Source organism: Parasteatoda tepidariorum, chromosome 5 (genome assembly GCF_982258835.1).
Source record: "Parasteatoda tepidariorum strain Cologne lab strain chromosome 5, Ptep-v5.0, whole genome shotgun sequence".
NCBI classification, from domain to species: domain Eukaryota; kingdom Metazoa; phylum Arthropoda; class Arachnida; order Araneae; family Theridiidae; genus Parasteatoda; species Parasteatoda tepidariorum.
In genome coordinates, this window is record NC_141759.1 from 5,729,429 (window position 1) to 5,746,297 (window position 16,869).

The following is a 16,869-nucleotide window of genomic DNA, read 5'->3' on the forward strand; positions in this document are numbered from 1 at the left end:
TGGGTATATCTATTTTGATTGGTTGTAGAAACGTGGCATTTGCTTACGATAACAACTGTTCTTTCTATTCTATATCGTGTAAGCCAAGCCCGTCAAGTATCAATTCTCTTTAATGACACATTCCATATTCTTACACAAAGATTCTTTTACAAAAATTTCAATTGTTTAATTACATATTTCTTACCTAACACAATGACAGGCATGAAGCCATGCAGAACATAAACTAATTGTGCGTAGAAGTTGCCAGGTACTCAAAACAAACTAAATACATAACACTAAAATGCATAAACAAATAATGGATCTAAGTTAAGTAAAATACGTAGACGAGAAATAATTATATTTCAACAAATTCGATGAGCGATACGGCGTCGTATTTAATTAACTTCATGTTAATTTACATTCTAACTTATGTGGAGAAATTTAGCTCAACTCTAACGCCATTTTGTTTATAAACGATCAGCTGGAGCTGACGTCATAGGTCACATGTGCGTGTATCGTGTTCTTTTTCTAGAAGTACCCAATTACCGCTGATTTTAAAAAAAAATTTTTTACAGGCACATTTTAAAAAAATAATTATAACTGAAAAAAAATAATAATAACACGTGGTATCCGATCAAAACACATTGTAAATTTTTGTAATATTTTAAAAATAAAATGAAACATGTATACTCTCCCTGAATAATTTAAATATAATGCTGAACTTTAGCATAGAAAATACTTTGTTTCAAACATTTAAATAACATCAGTTTAGATAAATTTACCTTAAAAATCTGATAAGTATTTTCATTGTTTATCTGATAAAGTTATTAATATTTTGATTTATGTAGTGTGTATCTACTTTGTTTCTCCGTCCCCCCCTCCTTGATAGATAATTTTGACACAATAGGTAAGAACAATCATAAAAAATGGTAAGTGATCAGAAGGGGGTGTTCACTCAGCGTCGCCGATCGAAAATGAGCATCCCGTGGATAGCGTAAGTTAATTTTTTTATTACTATTTTACCATTTAAAAAATAAAGAAATAAAAATAAATTAAGTAAATAAATGCATATATAAGCAAAATCTTTAAAATTTAAAAAAAAAATCTTTCGTTTTTCTTTAATAACCATTCATTATTTTTAAATATATGATTATTTGCATAATTATTTATCGTTCTTTTTTTTTTTTTTTTTTTTAAGTGTTTGATTCCTTAAAAATTGTAAGAGTGAAACTTATTCGTTTTTATCTGATAAAGATCAGTTGAGGATATATTTGCTTTTTAACCTCTGATTTATCTTTAAAATGTCATTAATTATGGATTACTTAGCTAAATACATATACAAGTTAATTATAAATTAATTTCCAAAATCCAAAAATTAAACAGCTTCTAAAAATATTTACATTCTCAGGTATGCAACTGATGACTGAAAATGTAAGAAATGGTGACTCATAAATAGTATAAATCCATGGATGGTTATAAAGCTAAGAGCAGAATCTTAAAATTCTTCGTAAAAAAATATTTTTAATTATTTTTTTCGAAATTATATATTTTAATCAAATATAAAAAATATGGTTCGGGTTCGTTTAGGTTGCAAATTATTATCTATTTAAATGAAAAACGTTCTCTTCAAACCCGATTTGTGACTCAACCTTAATATTGAGTGACAATAGTTGTTATCTGTCTACCCCTTCGAAGCTTATCTGAATCTTAATTTCTATGTAATTTTTAAAGATAAGGGACTGCCCATATACTCTCATTTATTTTAGACATTTTGATACCTTTATGGACTTTTTGATAAGAACACATATGGTTGCAGTGTGTTGTCACACAAAATTTGTTATCAGATACTTCTTATACTTTATACTTCTAGTACACAACGATGCTAATTTTGCTTATTTCCATTATTTGATCTCGCTGAAATGAAATTTTTGTTTGAAAGATAAAGACTGTTAACTAAATTATTTTACTCGTGAAATTGATATTGGAGAATCGTTCATCACAATGTATAATTGATCGATAACATAAATATCATTTATGTGAGCTTTTTTTCGGTCGCTTACCTCTTTAGTTTTAAAAGAAGAACTGTACTATTATTTCAGATAAATATTTATATTATTAACGTGTTAAAACTGATAAAAAAACAAGTTTCCGTTAAATAAATCCTGATAATGATACAGTAATGTACTACCACTTTTTTTCATTGTTAAAATGATGTTCCTTATCTTTCTAACCGTATGAATAATCTGCAAAAATCACACTTTTTTTGAAGGTTTCATCAAATATCACATTTATTTACATCAAATGGGTCTAAGTATTCTTTCCAGATAAATATTTATATCAAATGGCTGTCAACTACTACGGGTGTAATCAACTACTACTACTATGGTTTCTTAGTATTGTTTCAAAATAAGAATTTTTTTTTTTAAGTTTCCAGAATTTCTACAACACAATGTACAGAAACATCTTTAAACAATATGTAAACTATGATAATTTTCACCAAAAACGATCCTTAGAACCGTTGGATAAGATGTCTAATCATTGTATTGCCTCAAGCCGGTGTATACTTTTTCTGATCCTCTAATTACAAGCAAAAATATATTTTGATATTATTAATTATATACAAAAAAAAGCAAAAACAAACTGACAGTTACGAAAAAATATATTAGATTGTCGGAATTATAATTGTACTAAAATATAAAGTTCCAAAAAAAAAATTTTTTTTTTCATATAGAAAAAAGTGATCAACAATCGACTTTGTAAATTAAAGAAATATCCATGATGAATAAGTGCTTCTCTTAGATCTAAATAACTGCAAGTATGAGTAAATTCGAAAAATTATTTCTTGGAAGTGAGCCGTATTTGGAATATTTTACCTTTAACGCGGAAAAAGAGACCTGTGTTTCATATTGTATTCCATAACCATAAATTATTAAAATGCCAAATATAATATTTTCCCCTTAATTTGACCAAAACTAATAGAAAATAATGAAAAAAGCATGAAAAATATATTAATAAAAATTCTGCATTAAAGTTAACTTATTTTAATTTTTATTATTCGCTTAATACATTCGACATAATTCGATTGCGGCATATTACAGACAAATCCATTTTAGCGACAAATTTCCTGTTTAAAATCTAATATTATGGATGCAAATATTGTATGTTTATAACAAGATAAAAATTGCTAGCGTTCCGTTATTACTAAAAATTTTTCCTTCGGAAAATATTTTTTTCTTCTGCAGTTTTGTTTGCATTATTATGAGAAGAAATTTTAAATGGAAGACATTTTTTTATTTCTTTCTGGTGTCTATGCAGTAAAGAGAGAAACGAAGATCATTTCCTTCTTGTAATTTTAGCCACTCATTTTTATACAATTATTATAATTTGGAAATTTTTGTTAGAACTCTCAACACCTTTTGCCGGAAGTACACAGAGTACGCAATTCTGTCCACAACCTGTAGTCAAGCACAGTCATTACCTCCTACATCAGAAAGCCTCCACACGATTTTTTTTTAAATAAGTCGTCTGCGCAGACAATTTAAAAAGTGAACCAGTCTGCGCGTGAATCAAAATTCTATTTTAAAAGTAATTAAGAGTAATTTATCATATATATTTGAGAATTGAATCTGTCTTGGTTGACTAGTAAGTAAGACAAACCAATCATATTCATCAATTGGACAAATTTTTAGACATATATTTGCTACTACTTTCGTATTTATACAAAACTTTATATTAAATGGCTCTTTCGTATAATGATTCTTACGTAAACTGGCTAACTTTCATAGTGGTCTGATCGGACTACCTATAAAAAACCGTGTGGAGGATTTCAGTTATAGAAGGTGTTGACTAGATAAATATTTTAAATAGAAAATATTGATCAAAATAAAAGGAAAAGGTAAATATGTCTATAAAATTTTTCGTCTCTTTCCTTCACTCTATTTAAAAATTAAATATGGGAGTTTGAGTATAACGTCAATTTCAACTTCTATTATGAATTATCGTTATAGCGGACTTATGCTGTATGATTATTTACCTCATTATCATTTTAAGGTACCGTGAGAACCTTGTTATCGATCATGTAAAGCTATTGTACAAAAGGGGGTGAGAGAAATGATAACAAACAGAGAAAGGTAAAGCATTATAGAATAATGATAACTCTACATGATAGCCCTGTATCTGAAACAATAATTTGCATGTAAACCAGTCGCTGGTTTACTGCTGTTCTCAGGAAGCATATTTATCAGTACAGTATGCCTGATAAAACTGAATAAGGTGGGAAAATTATTATTACAGATAAAGTAAACTCATTATATTAAATAAATAATCCCAAGAAATTATCTTATTAAAAACTTCATTCGCTTCAAAAATATACAAATTGAAAATAACAGTTAACATGTTTCAAGCGCTTCAAAAACAGGCACCCATTTTCAAGAGTAGCCAGACGTGAATGAGAAGAAACGAAAGTAATAAAAAACGAAATAATGTAATAAAAAACGTAAAGTTGCCACCAAAAAAAATGGAAAATAAAGGTGAAAAACAGAGCTAGAAAACGAAGATGATGAAAAAAAAAAAAAAAAAAAAAAAAAAAAAAAAAAAAAAAAAAAGAACAAAAAAAAAAAAAAACAGCTGGGCAAATCAGGGTAAAATGCATTTTTACTTGTTAAGTAATGTCTTTAACACGGGAATCAGCATCCATATGAATAAAACAAAATTCCAGGGCTTCAAGATAAGTTGATGTGACTGGAGGAAAAATAGTTTTGGCATTGTCGAAATTGAATTTAGATCCAAGATTCGAACAATGTGCGGCAATTGATGATTTCTCGAATTCTTGACAACGAACATATCTATCATGTGCCTAAATTACGAATTTGTTGAAATATTTTAAATTCCTTGCATTTTAACGCTACTTTTTAGTTTTTCTTCTTCAATTTATTAAATTATTTGTTGCTACTTTTGATAAAGCATATTTAATAACAGCTCCATTTACTATCCCCTAGCAGCAAAATAAGCTGTATCCTCTATGGAAAAATATTCACGAATCATGGCTGAATAATGTTTCAAAGGGCCGTTATTTTTCCGATATTGGCCTGATATAGATTTATCCGATTTACCCGATATTTTTCTGCCATTTTACAACCAATATCGGCAATTTATAGAATGGTCAGATTCACCGGATATTATATATTCATTATTCAGCAAATATAGTCCTTATATTGACCGTATATATATAAGCCATTTTAGGATTAATGTTAGGAAATCTATCTATCCAAATATTGGTCCCTCTGTGCATGGTCTACGTAGGGATACCTCATGACTTAGGGATTCGATTCCTTTTTCCCCTCGTGCTATTTTACCTTTATTCACTAGCTATATGAATAATCGGTCATAATAGCGATTTCCAGGGGTGGATTACTCATTAGGCCAGACTAGGCCATGACCTGGGGCCCCCAATAATTAGAAGCCCCCTTAAAAAAATTTTTTAGAAAGTAAATTTAAGAAAATTAAGAAAAACAATGATTAAAAAAAACAATTTCAAATATATATTAATAAAATACGATAATTTTTTTTAGTTTTAATTTAACAAAATAAAGTAAGATTTAATTTATTATTATTTATTTCAATTTTAAATATGCTTTCTTAAATGAAAAGATGTATAAATACTTTTATATTTGAGTAAATAAGAAACGTACGAGAAATAAAATTAATCCGAGGGCCCCAAAAATTTGATTGGCCCAGGGCCCCGCTTACGCTTAACCCGCCCCTTGCGATTTCCAATGCAACGTCTCCTCCATAAAAAAATATTAAATAACGAGTCTTTCTCTATACCGAAGATGGTGAACTTATTTCGATTAGTGTGTCAGAGTTAAATCGCGGCTTATTATTTACTAGTGTACAGTGTGCCACTGGTTATATTTCGTTTTAAAAAATGATCTGTAAGACACTGCTTTAATTTTAAACTATATAAATACAGTGTGTAACTATAATTGCTGTTTAGTTATTAACTCACTTTAAATCTGAAACGTGGCGGTCTCTCTCAATCGATTGCATCGAAAACATTGATGGTAAGACTTTTTAACAGCTTTGAGTAAATTTGCAAAAGATCAAATTTTTGTCAAGGTAGCTCAGGGGAATGAATGCTCGCCTCCCAAAGAGGTGAACCGAGTTCGAATCCCGGCGATGGCTGGTTGAATTCCACACCAGTGTCGCACCGACCACAGTGCTGACGTTAAATGTCCTCAGTGGTAGACGGATCATGGGTTAGGTTCTTCCTGCCTGTAGGCTAACCGCGGGAGGTTGTCACGGTTTTCCTCTCCATGTAACGCAAATGAGAGTTGGTACTGACAAAAAGGCTTTCACGAAGGCTAGCTTGTCACAATGCTTGATCTGGAAGTTCTTTTGTCTTCTGGGTTGTGTTTAAAATTACACAGCTGTTGAAATGAACATTGATAGCTATAAACTTAGAATTAGGTCGGCTGTTCAAGGCTGGTTATAAAATAAAATTTTAAAAAAATCAGATGAACTATTTTAATTGTCTTATCATTTTATAATCTTAAACTAGATTTTATGTCCTACAGCAAAATTTGCAGTTCTGGAGCTTTCCCTAGTTTAGTACTGAAATTGTTTTTGACGTAATATAACTGAAAACTACTATAATAAGTCGAATTATGATTTTCTTTAAAATGCTTTTCGTTGAAAATGGTTGTTTTGTAAACAATTTATTTGAAAATTTGGTAAATTTAGTTTGATTTCAAAGCCCAGTGAAAAATACGAATGTAATTTCTTTTATAGGAAACTCTTCTTCATTATCTATTTAATAAATTGTCATTAAAAAATTCTTTTTTTCTTTAAAACAGTGCCATTTCTTTTTTGTTGGTACTTCAATCTGAATAATTTCTTGAAGGAAACTGGGATATTAAATAAATAATGGCTTATTAATTCGATTTAAATTCAATTAAAAGTCCCAAAATCATTTCGTGTTAATAAAAGAGTCCTGAACTCTTTAACTCTTTCCACGGAACCCAAAGGTTCCGTGTAACACCATTTGAGAACCACAGTGCTAGAGGTTTGAAAAAGAAAAAAAATGTTTCTTCGAAATTTTCAAAATCGAATATATTAGGCATTTCTCAAATAATATATATATAAAAAAAGAAGAATATTTTGGGTTGTTTGTTTTGTGTTGACATAGTGCTTTAGTTATGCGTTTTGAATATCTCCTTCATTTTTTCTGCAATCCGTTTTGAAGGTGATGCATAAAAAGGAGCTTATTAATTTTTAGTTTTGTCGCTTCAGCACTTTTGAGGAATCTTTAGCATCAAATATTAACGCTGTCTGAAATTCAAGGCTTCGTAATCTTGTCTCTAACAGAAGTAATAAACTATTTCTCGCATTTCAAATTACAGGGGGTTTCTGTCAGTTTTTCCAACATATACTTATTTTACAACAGATATTTCACAGTGGTTGCGAACTAAAGCAGGAATTGTAAAATAGAGGGAAGTAGATCATTAATTTAACATACATTAATTTATTTTATATGAAGTGGTGATCATAATTATTTAAAATCAAATTTACTAAACTAAGAACAAACTAGTGATACGACATGCCAACTTGCTCCAGATGGCTGGTAAATATTTTCGAGTGATAGTCTTTATATGTATAATTCTTGTTTTAGTAAATTTGATTTATAGGGTTATCATTTACCACTACTTCTAAAAAATTAAAATTTTCTGTGGTACGCCACTTGGTAAGAGTAAGCTGTGTTGAGCTTTTTAAAAAAATTTCTAAATTAACCTAAAATCTGCAAAATTTGGTTTGTAGCTCTCTATCGTCTTTTTTTAAAATATTTTGTCGAATCCGGAGCAGTTGGCATGTCTCTATATCTGCCCAAAATTAATACTGTCGTTGACTAAATATCAGCATTTTTTAACTACTACAATTCTGCTCTTTATACGGAAAATAAAAAATATTGGTAGTAACAATATTTTTTTTCTTCTATTTAGTATGGATAAACTATTTGTAGTTACCACAACTTTTTAATAAAAACGTTTTAAGAGAATGTTAGAATCAAGAAAAAATAGTGGTAGTCAATAAAGACTACCACTATTTATTTATTTTTTCAGAAAAACAAAAATTAAAACTCAGTTTATAAACTATTATTTACTACAAATTATAAAAGACGAATTTTTGTTTTGGCTGTTAATGATTGTCAATAACAGGACGAATTTATGTCATGTTGACTAATATGTGTTAACTCGTTAACACAATTACATAGAAAAACGAAAATTGTGAAAGTGAGTAATAAAGAAAAATATATAAAAATACATAAAAATTAGCAACTTTTACGTGCATATTTCCTAAAGTCAGGGTTCGTACGCATCTGGAAAATATTAATAACTGGTATCATTTTTGTTATTAAGAAGCTGAGAATTTCTTGCTTCCTCTATCGAAACAAAATTTTACATCTGCCACCTTTGGATCTTTATAGATTTGCTAAGATAATAAAATGTTTTGGTAGCTACACATACAATAATATCGAAAAATTAATATTAATATCACTACTATTCTTTAAATTTTTCCAGATGCGTTTGAACCCTGTTTAGTTGGCCATTAAAAAAACTTTTTTCCCTTTTAATACACAATCACTTTCTTGATGAACAAGACATTTTAGTAACCAAATATTAAACAGGAATATAATAAATAAACCGTAGATGCATATGCATTTTAGCATCTTCCGATTAAAATGTCTTTTTAATTTCGATGTAAATATTCTGTATCGTCCAAGAAAAAAAATGTTTGTAGCAACCGTGTTGGTTGATAAATGAACTAGTGGGGGGGGGGGGGTATAACCCGTTCTAAATAAAAATCACAGTGATATTTTCGTAAATCGAATCTTGTATAGTACAGCGCGCAAAGAAAAAAAAACTGTCCACACAAAATAACTTTTGATTGAATGGTCGGAATTTCATGCTTCAGGACTGAATCCTCAGGGTCTTGGATCAGGTCACGCCTCAGGATCTTGGGACAAAAAATTATTTTTTAAAACTCCCTTTTTTTTTTAGGAGCTATTCGTCCATTTACATACAAATTTTGTATTTTGCCGTGTAAAATTATATCATTTAAAATTAGGTAAAAAATTGTATACCTTACGAAACAAATTTTTTCGATTATTATTAAATAAAACACTAAAAAACAATAAATATTTACTAAAAATTATTTTTTGCATGAAATTATCTTTAAATAGACGAATTTAATAACTGTGTGAAAAAAAAATTTCAATTTGCTAAAAAAGTTCTGGAGATGAAACGCAATACGCAAAACGTGAAATTAACATTAAAAGGGTTCAAATTTTGAGCCGCTCTCCTGACCAAACTAATACTACCCTATTTCCCAGATAGTTTTCAGACCCTATTTCCCAGATAGTTTTCAGACCCTATTTCCCAGATAGTTTTCAGACCCTATTTCCCAGATAGTTTTCAGACCCTATTTCCCAGATAGTTTTCAGACCCTATTTCCCAGATAGTTTTCAGACCCTATTTCCCAGATAGTTTTCAGACCCTATTTCCCAGATAGTTTTCAGACCCTATTTCCCAGATAGTTTTCAGACCCTATTTCCCAGATAGTTTTCAGACCCTATTTCCCAGATAGTTTTCAGACCCTATTTCCCAGATAGTTTTCAGACCCTATTTCCCAGATAGTTTTCAGACCCTATTTCCCAGATAGTTTTCAGACCCTATTTCCCAGATAGTTTTCAGACCCTATTTCCCAGATAGTTTTCAGACCCTATTTCCCAGATAGTTTTCAGACCCTATTTCCCAGATAGTTTTCAGACCCTATTTCCCAGATAGTTTTCAGACCCTATTTCCCAGATAGTTTTCAGACCCTATTTCCCAGATAGTTTTCAGACCCTATTTCCCAGATAGTTTTCAGACCCTATTTCCCAGATAGTTTTCAGACCCTATTTCCCAGATAGTTTTCAGACCCTATTTCCCAGATAGTTTTCAGACCCTATTTCCCAGATAGTTTTCAGACCCTATTTCCCAGATAGTTTTCAGACCCTATTTCCCAGATAGTTTTCAGACCCTATTTCCCAGATAGTTTTCAGACCCTATTTCCCAGATAGTTTTCAGACCCTATTTCCCAGATAGTTTTCAGACCCTATTTCCCAGATAGTTTTCAGACCCTATTTCCCAGATAGTTTTCAGACCCTATTTCCCAGATAGTTTTCAGACCCTATTTCCCAGATAGTTTTCAGACCCTATTTCCCAGATAGTTTTCAGACCCTATTTCCCAGATAGTTTTCAGACCCTATTTCCCAGATAGTTTTCAGACCCTATTTCCCAGATAGTTTTCAGACCCTATTTCCCAGATAGTTTTCAGACCCTATTTCCCAGATAGTTTTCAGACCCTATTTCCCAGATAGTTTTCAGACCCTATTTCCCAGATAGTTTTCAGACCCTATTTCCCAGATAGTTTTCAGACCCTATTTCCCAGATAGTTTTCAGACCCTATTTCCCAGATAGTTTTCAGACCCTATTTCCCAGATAGTTTTCAGACCCTATTTCCCAGATAGTTTTCAGACCCTATTTCCCAGATAGTTTTCAGACCCTATTTCCCAGATAGTTTTCAGACCCTATTTCCCAGATAGTTTTCAGACCCTATTTCCCAGATAGTTTTCAGACCCTATTTCCCAGATAGTTTTCAGACCCTATTTCCCAGATAGTTTTCAGACCCTATTTCCCAGATAGTTTTCAGACCCTATTTCCCAGATAGTTTTCAGACCCTATTTCCCAGATAGTTTTCAGACCCTATTTCCCAGATAGTTTTCAGACCCTATTTCCCAGATAGTTTTCAGACCCTATTTCCCAGATAGTTTTCAGACCCTATTTCCCAGATAGTTTTCAGACCCTATTTCCCAGATAGTTTTCAGACCCTATTTCCCAGATAGTTTTCAGACCCTATTTCCCAGATAGTTTTCAGACCCTATTTCCCAGATAGTTTTCAGACCCTATTTCCCAGATAGTTTTCAGACCCTATTTCCCAGATAGTTTTCAGACCCTATTTCCCAGATAGTTTTCAGACCCTATTTCCCAGATAGTTTTCAGACCCTATTTCCCAGATAGTTTTCAGACCCTATTTCCCAGATAGTTTTCAGACCCTATTTCCCAGATAGTTTTCAGACCCTATTTCCCAGATAGTTTTCAGACCCTATTTCCCAGATAGTTTTCAGACCCTATTTCCCAGATAGTTTTCAGACCCTATTTCCCAGATAGTTTTCAGACCCTATTTCCCAGATAGTTTTCAGACCCTATTTCCCAGATAGTTTTCAGACCCTATTTCCCAGATAGTTTTCAGACCCTATTTCCCAGATAGTTTTCAGACCCTATTTCCCAGATAGTTTTCAGACCCTATTTCCCAGATAGTTTTCAGACCCTATTTCCCAGATAGTTTTCAGACCCTATTTCCCAGATAGTTTTCAGACCCTATTTCCCAGATAGTTTTCAGACCCTATTTCCCAGATAGTTTTCAGACCCTATTTCCCAGATAGTTTTCAGACCCTATTTCCCAGATAGTTTTCAGACCCTATTTCCCAGATAGTTTTCAGACCCTATTTCCCAGATAGTTTTCAGACCCTATTTCCCAGATAGTTTTCAGACCCTATTTCCCAGATAGTTTTCAGACCCTATTTCCCAGATAGTTTTCAGACCCTATTTCCCAGATAGTTTTCAGACCCTATTTCCCAGATAGTTTTCAGACCCTATTTCCCAGATAGTTTTCAGACCCTATTTCCCAGATAGTTTTCAGACCCTATTTCCCAGATAGTTTTCAGACCCTATTTCCCAGATAGTTTTCAGACCCTATTTCCCAGATAGTTTTCAGACCCTATTTCCCAGATAGTTTTCAGACCCTATTTCCCAGATAGTTTTCAGACCCTATTTCCCAGATAGTTTTCAGACCCTATTTCCCAGATAGTTTTCAGACCCTATTTCCCAGATAGTTTTCAGACCCTATTTCCCAGATAGTTTTCAGACCCTATTTCCCAGATAGTTTTCAGACCCTATTTCCCAGATAGTTTTCAGACCCTATTTCCCAGATAGTTTTCAGACCCTATTTCCCAGATAGTTTTCAGACCCTATTTCCCAGATAGTTTTCAGACCCTATTTCCCAGATAGTTTTCAGACCCTATTTCCCAGATAGTTTTCAGACCCTATTTCCCAGATAGTTTTCAGACCCTATTTCCCAGATAGTTTTCAGACCCTATTTCCCAGATAGTTTTCAGACCCTATTTCCCAGATAGTTTTCAGACCCTATTTCCCAGATAGTTTTCAGACCCTATTTCCCAGATAGTTTTCAGACCCTATTTCCCAGATAGTTTTCAGACCCTATTTCCCAGATAGTTTTCAGACCCTATTTCCCAGATAGTTTTCAGACCCTATTTCCCAGATAGTTTTCAGACCCTATTTCCCAGATAGCAAAAAGGTATGTTTATTCAGCGAAAGTACGTTTTTGTATATAATTTTGCAACTTAAAATAACGTCTGCACTAATTAATTAACAAGTTTAAACCAATAAGATTGAGTCCTGGAAAGTGAGATCTGATCATTAAATTAAAAGAATGATCTGTTTTTTTTATTTTGCACTTTGTGCACGTAGTATTTATTGTTGAGTACACATAGTATTGTAGCAGAGCCAGGCACAGTTTTTGTTGAAGCATTATTAGGTGACAAAAATTACATTTGACACATAAGTTTAAATAACGTTTTAATTTAATTTTCGCTCAGCTTTCTCTTTTGAATTTGTTTTATAACCGCTGTTGAGCAGTCGACCCAATTTTTGGTTTTACGACTATAAATGTTCAACTCCGTAGCTAATTTTGAACCCAATCCAGAAGACAAGGGAACTCCTGGACCAAGTATTGATTGAAATTTGATTTCATGGGGGAATTTTTTGATGGGACAAACCCACATTTGCTTTACATGGAGAGGAAAACCTCGAAAAGCTCCCACGGTTACCCTGACGGCAAAGGGACTCTAACGCATGATCCGTCTACACTGAGGATATTTTACGTCAGCACTGTGGTAGGTGTGACCCGGGTGGGGAATTCGAATTAACCATCCATTGCCGGGATTCGAACCCGGTTCACCTCATTGGGAGGCGAGAGATCTATCCCCTGACCACCACGGTTCTCAAATCAGAACATTGAAGAAAAAAAAATTCTCCTTGAATTTCCAGAACAAAGTTGAAAATAGTTTCCGTTATCCATTACAAGTTATCACAGCTTTGGCCTACATAGAAGTTCTTGATAACGACTGAATGATAACAAATGTTAGACAATTGATTTTATCAGACATTGTTACTGTAAGGCATTTTAAATTCGAAACTGACTTCTTTTCTTAACTGTTTTCGAACTTTTTCCAGTAACAGAATCATTTCTGGTAAATGATATTCCCCTTCGATAAAATTATTTCAGGAAATAGAAATAGTTGGAAAAATTAACCCTTTATCCGCCGAAGTCAGTTTTTAAAAAAGTGGCAACATGTTTGTGGTTAAATTGAGGATACATCTAATATTTATTTAACTACCAGTTCAGTTCAAAGATATAAAAACAGCATGTTTTCAGAATCAAACACAGATATCAAAAGCATTAATATATTTTAGTAAATGCGAATGTGTGGCTCATTCAAAATAAATATTAACACTGAAATAATAGAGTTATCAGTCGTTATTATTTAGAAAAAAAAGAACGCATTCCAAAAAATAGAACAAAAGCGTTTAACCTCTAACACATGATTTGGGAAATCAATGTGGAAGCGTGGAGTGCCCCTTCGAAGCCCAGGGCTGAGTTGCCCGGGTTCGAATCCCAGAGATGGCTGGTCGGTAGTAATTCCACATTCGGGTTCCATCGACCACAGTGCTGACGTAAAATATTCCCAGTGATTGACGGATGATGGGTTACAGTCCCCTTGCCATCAGGCTATCTGTGTGAGGTTTTCGTGGTTTTCCTCCCCACAGGGTTTCAGCGAGCCTTGAAAATTTTAAGAAGCGGTGACTAAAATAAAACAAATTTTGAAAATTTAACTTTTGTGTAGCCCCCACTAAAAATTGTTCTCCAAAGAAAGTATGTATGCATGAAAATTCCAGCTCTTAACGATGAACTGGTATATTAAAATAAAAAATATATTCTAGCATTACCCTAAATTTACTACCACTTTTAAAATTTTTCAAGGACTGCGGGAACCCTGTGTCCATGTAACGTAAATGCGAGTTAGTTCCATCAAAAAGTCCTAAACGATGGAAAATTTCTTCCAAAACTTGATCAAAGATTTCTTTTTCCTTCCGGATTGGGTTCAAAATTACAAAGCTAAGGAGTTACACATGGTAGTCGTAAACTACAATGGGTGATCAATAACGGTTTTTTTTCATTAAAAAAAATGTTATAAGGAAGGTTCTTGCAGTAATTCGGGTAATAGGTTACAATAATGTAACGAAAATGTATGTTATAATTGAGATCAGACTATTTAATATTCATTTAAAAGATAATTTTCATAAAGAATGTATTCTATAATGCACAGTAAAATAGCAGTAACCTATTATATTAAGATAAACTTAAAAGATCCATAGAACGAAATACTATTTTAAGAGCAATACGAAGCCATTTAAGGATTGTAAGTATGATATAAAAACCGTTACAATAGAATTCAAGGTAGAAGAATACATTTGATTGCGTCATTATCTTAGAGATCTAGACATAACAAAACGATTCCAATGACAAATGATTACTTTTTTTTTATTTTTTACTTTTCTTAAACAAATGCTATACTTTTGCATTATTGCAATAGACGTAAATTTTTCATTGCACTATAAAATACATCTTTTTTTAGAGCACTTTTGTTGGCAACAAGTTGGACAATCGTGACGTCGGACTACAATGAAGAGATTTGCAAAGTCATTAAAGAAAGTTATGGTGAGTATTCTAAGTTGTGAAAAAAAATACACAAAAACTGACCGACTGAACAGGTTGTAAAATAACAAGAGTTAGAAGATTTACAATAGTCTTCAGAGACAATAATTTTATATATATATATATATATATATATATATATATATATATATATATATATATATATATATATATATATATATATATATATATATATATATATACATACCCTCCAACTTATGAGGATTTTGAAAATAATTCTTTCTAGTGGTAGCGAACCAAAGTAGAAATTTTTAAAGCAAATGGATCTCTCATAAAACTTTTATCAGAACTTAAGAATCTAGCCATATGGCATGCACTTTTATAAGTAATAGTGGACAAGTTACGCTAAAATTAATTTTTTTTAAATATTTAGACATTAATTTTGCTACCGTCTGAAAAGAAGATTTCTGAAACTACGGGAATTCCGTAGCAGTTGGAGGGTATGTATATATATATATATATATATATATATATATATATATATACGAAATAAATACGAAAAAACACGAAAAAAATTAAGAAAAACAATAAGTTTCATTTATAGCGCAAAAGCTGCAAGTAAACAGAACTCATAAGATAAGTTCAAAATGAAGATAAAACCAAGGGAAATTACAGACATATGAAAAAAGGGGGGAAAGAAAAAAAATAATAAAAAAATAACAAACAACTGGGGAAAAAAGGATAAAATGTTTTAAAAAATCCGGAAAATAAAAGATATAATATCATTTCATCAGCACACACGATTATATCCGCAAAAAGAGTACTTTCTGATATTGTATCAATATAGACAAAGCGTGTTATTTTTACTTATTGTATTCTATTTTATTTGTTGTAATTTTTGTAAAAAATTATTTTAGTGCTCCTCACACAGTTGTATATATATATATATATATATATATATATATATATATATATATATATATATATATATATATATATTACAAGATTTTTATTTTTTCCTATTGTTTTTTTACACTTAAGTTTAAATAGTACTAATTTTCCAAAAGATTTGATGAACTTCATATCAGGAGATAATGATGATTAAATATTGTTCTTTGAAAAGTAATCATTCAATAGAATTTTTTGTTGAAGAGCATCAACATGCATAGTTTTGAAATGAAAATGCATCAAAAGTGATTTTCTCCATAAACATAGCTGGAAAAAAAAATATCTATGAAGAATCGACTCATGAGCCGATTTTAATAGCTATTACGCATGTGTAAAAAATGTATAGATTTTCTGTTGACAATTGTTTCACGATAAATATTCCTTTTCTATTTTTACATATTTCTGTACAGTATTGTAGGATTTGCTTCTATTGTCATTTATATTTTAAAATGGAACAATTGTCGACATTTAAAAAAATTTCATTTTACTGAAAGCCTTGCAGTGGACTGATTGTTAAGACACGTTTCCCAGTAGATCACCTAAGTCTAGCAGATCACCACTAGCTGCAGTCATTTTGCAGGTGGATGACCACTTTAATCAGCCAGCGAAAGGAGCGAAAGTCGTGCTGTATTGGTCCAAGTTACATTTTTTTACAGTAAAGTGCTCGAGGTCACCAGGCTACCGAAGAGAGGGTGCCATCCCCTCGAGGGTCCCCTCCGAAAACACGCCATCAAAATTGTGATGGCGTGTTTTCAGATCATCCTTAGGGATGTTTCCGTCGCCAATAGCTCTAGTGCGACGTAAATATACTTCAACTACAAACTACGTTTTATTAAAAAAAAATACTTACTAAAAATTTTATTTTACTTAAAAAAAATTTAACTTCTTCAATTTAAAATCTCCGAGTTCGTTAAATAATAAATATCAATAATTATAATTAAGCATTACTTTTCTTCCCCAAGGAAAAAAAAAATCCCGAGCTTTAAAATATTTATTTTATTTTATTTAATTAATCATAAAATAAAT

At 31.6% G+C, this 16,869-nt stretch overlaps 1 protein-coding gene across 1 annotated transcript in view; it reads left to right on the plus strand.

Moving 5' to 3' along the window:
- Positions 1-831: 831 nt before the first annotated feature.
- Positions 832-16,869, plus strand: part of LOC107436174 (uncharacterized) — a 108,872-nt gene continuing 92,834 nt past the window's right edge. Inside the window, exons 1-2 of the mRNA XM_021146764.4 lie at positions 832-973; positions 14,855-14,937. Coding sequence (XP_021002423.3) covers positions 906-973; positions 14,855-14,937 — 151 coding nt within the window. The 5' untranslated portion in view covers positions 832-905. The remainder of the gene's footprint in view (positions 974-14,854; positions 14,938-16,869) is intronic.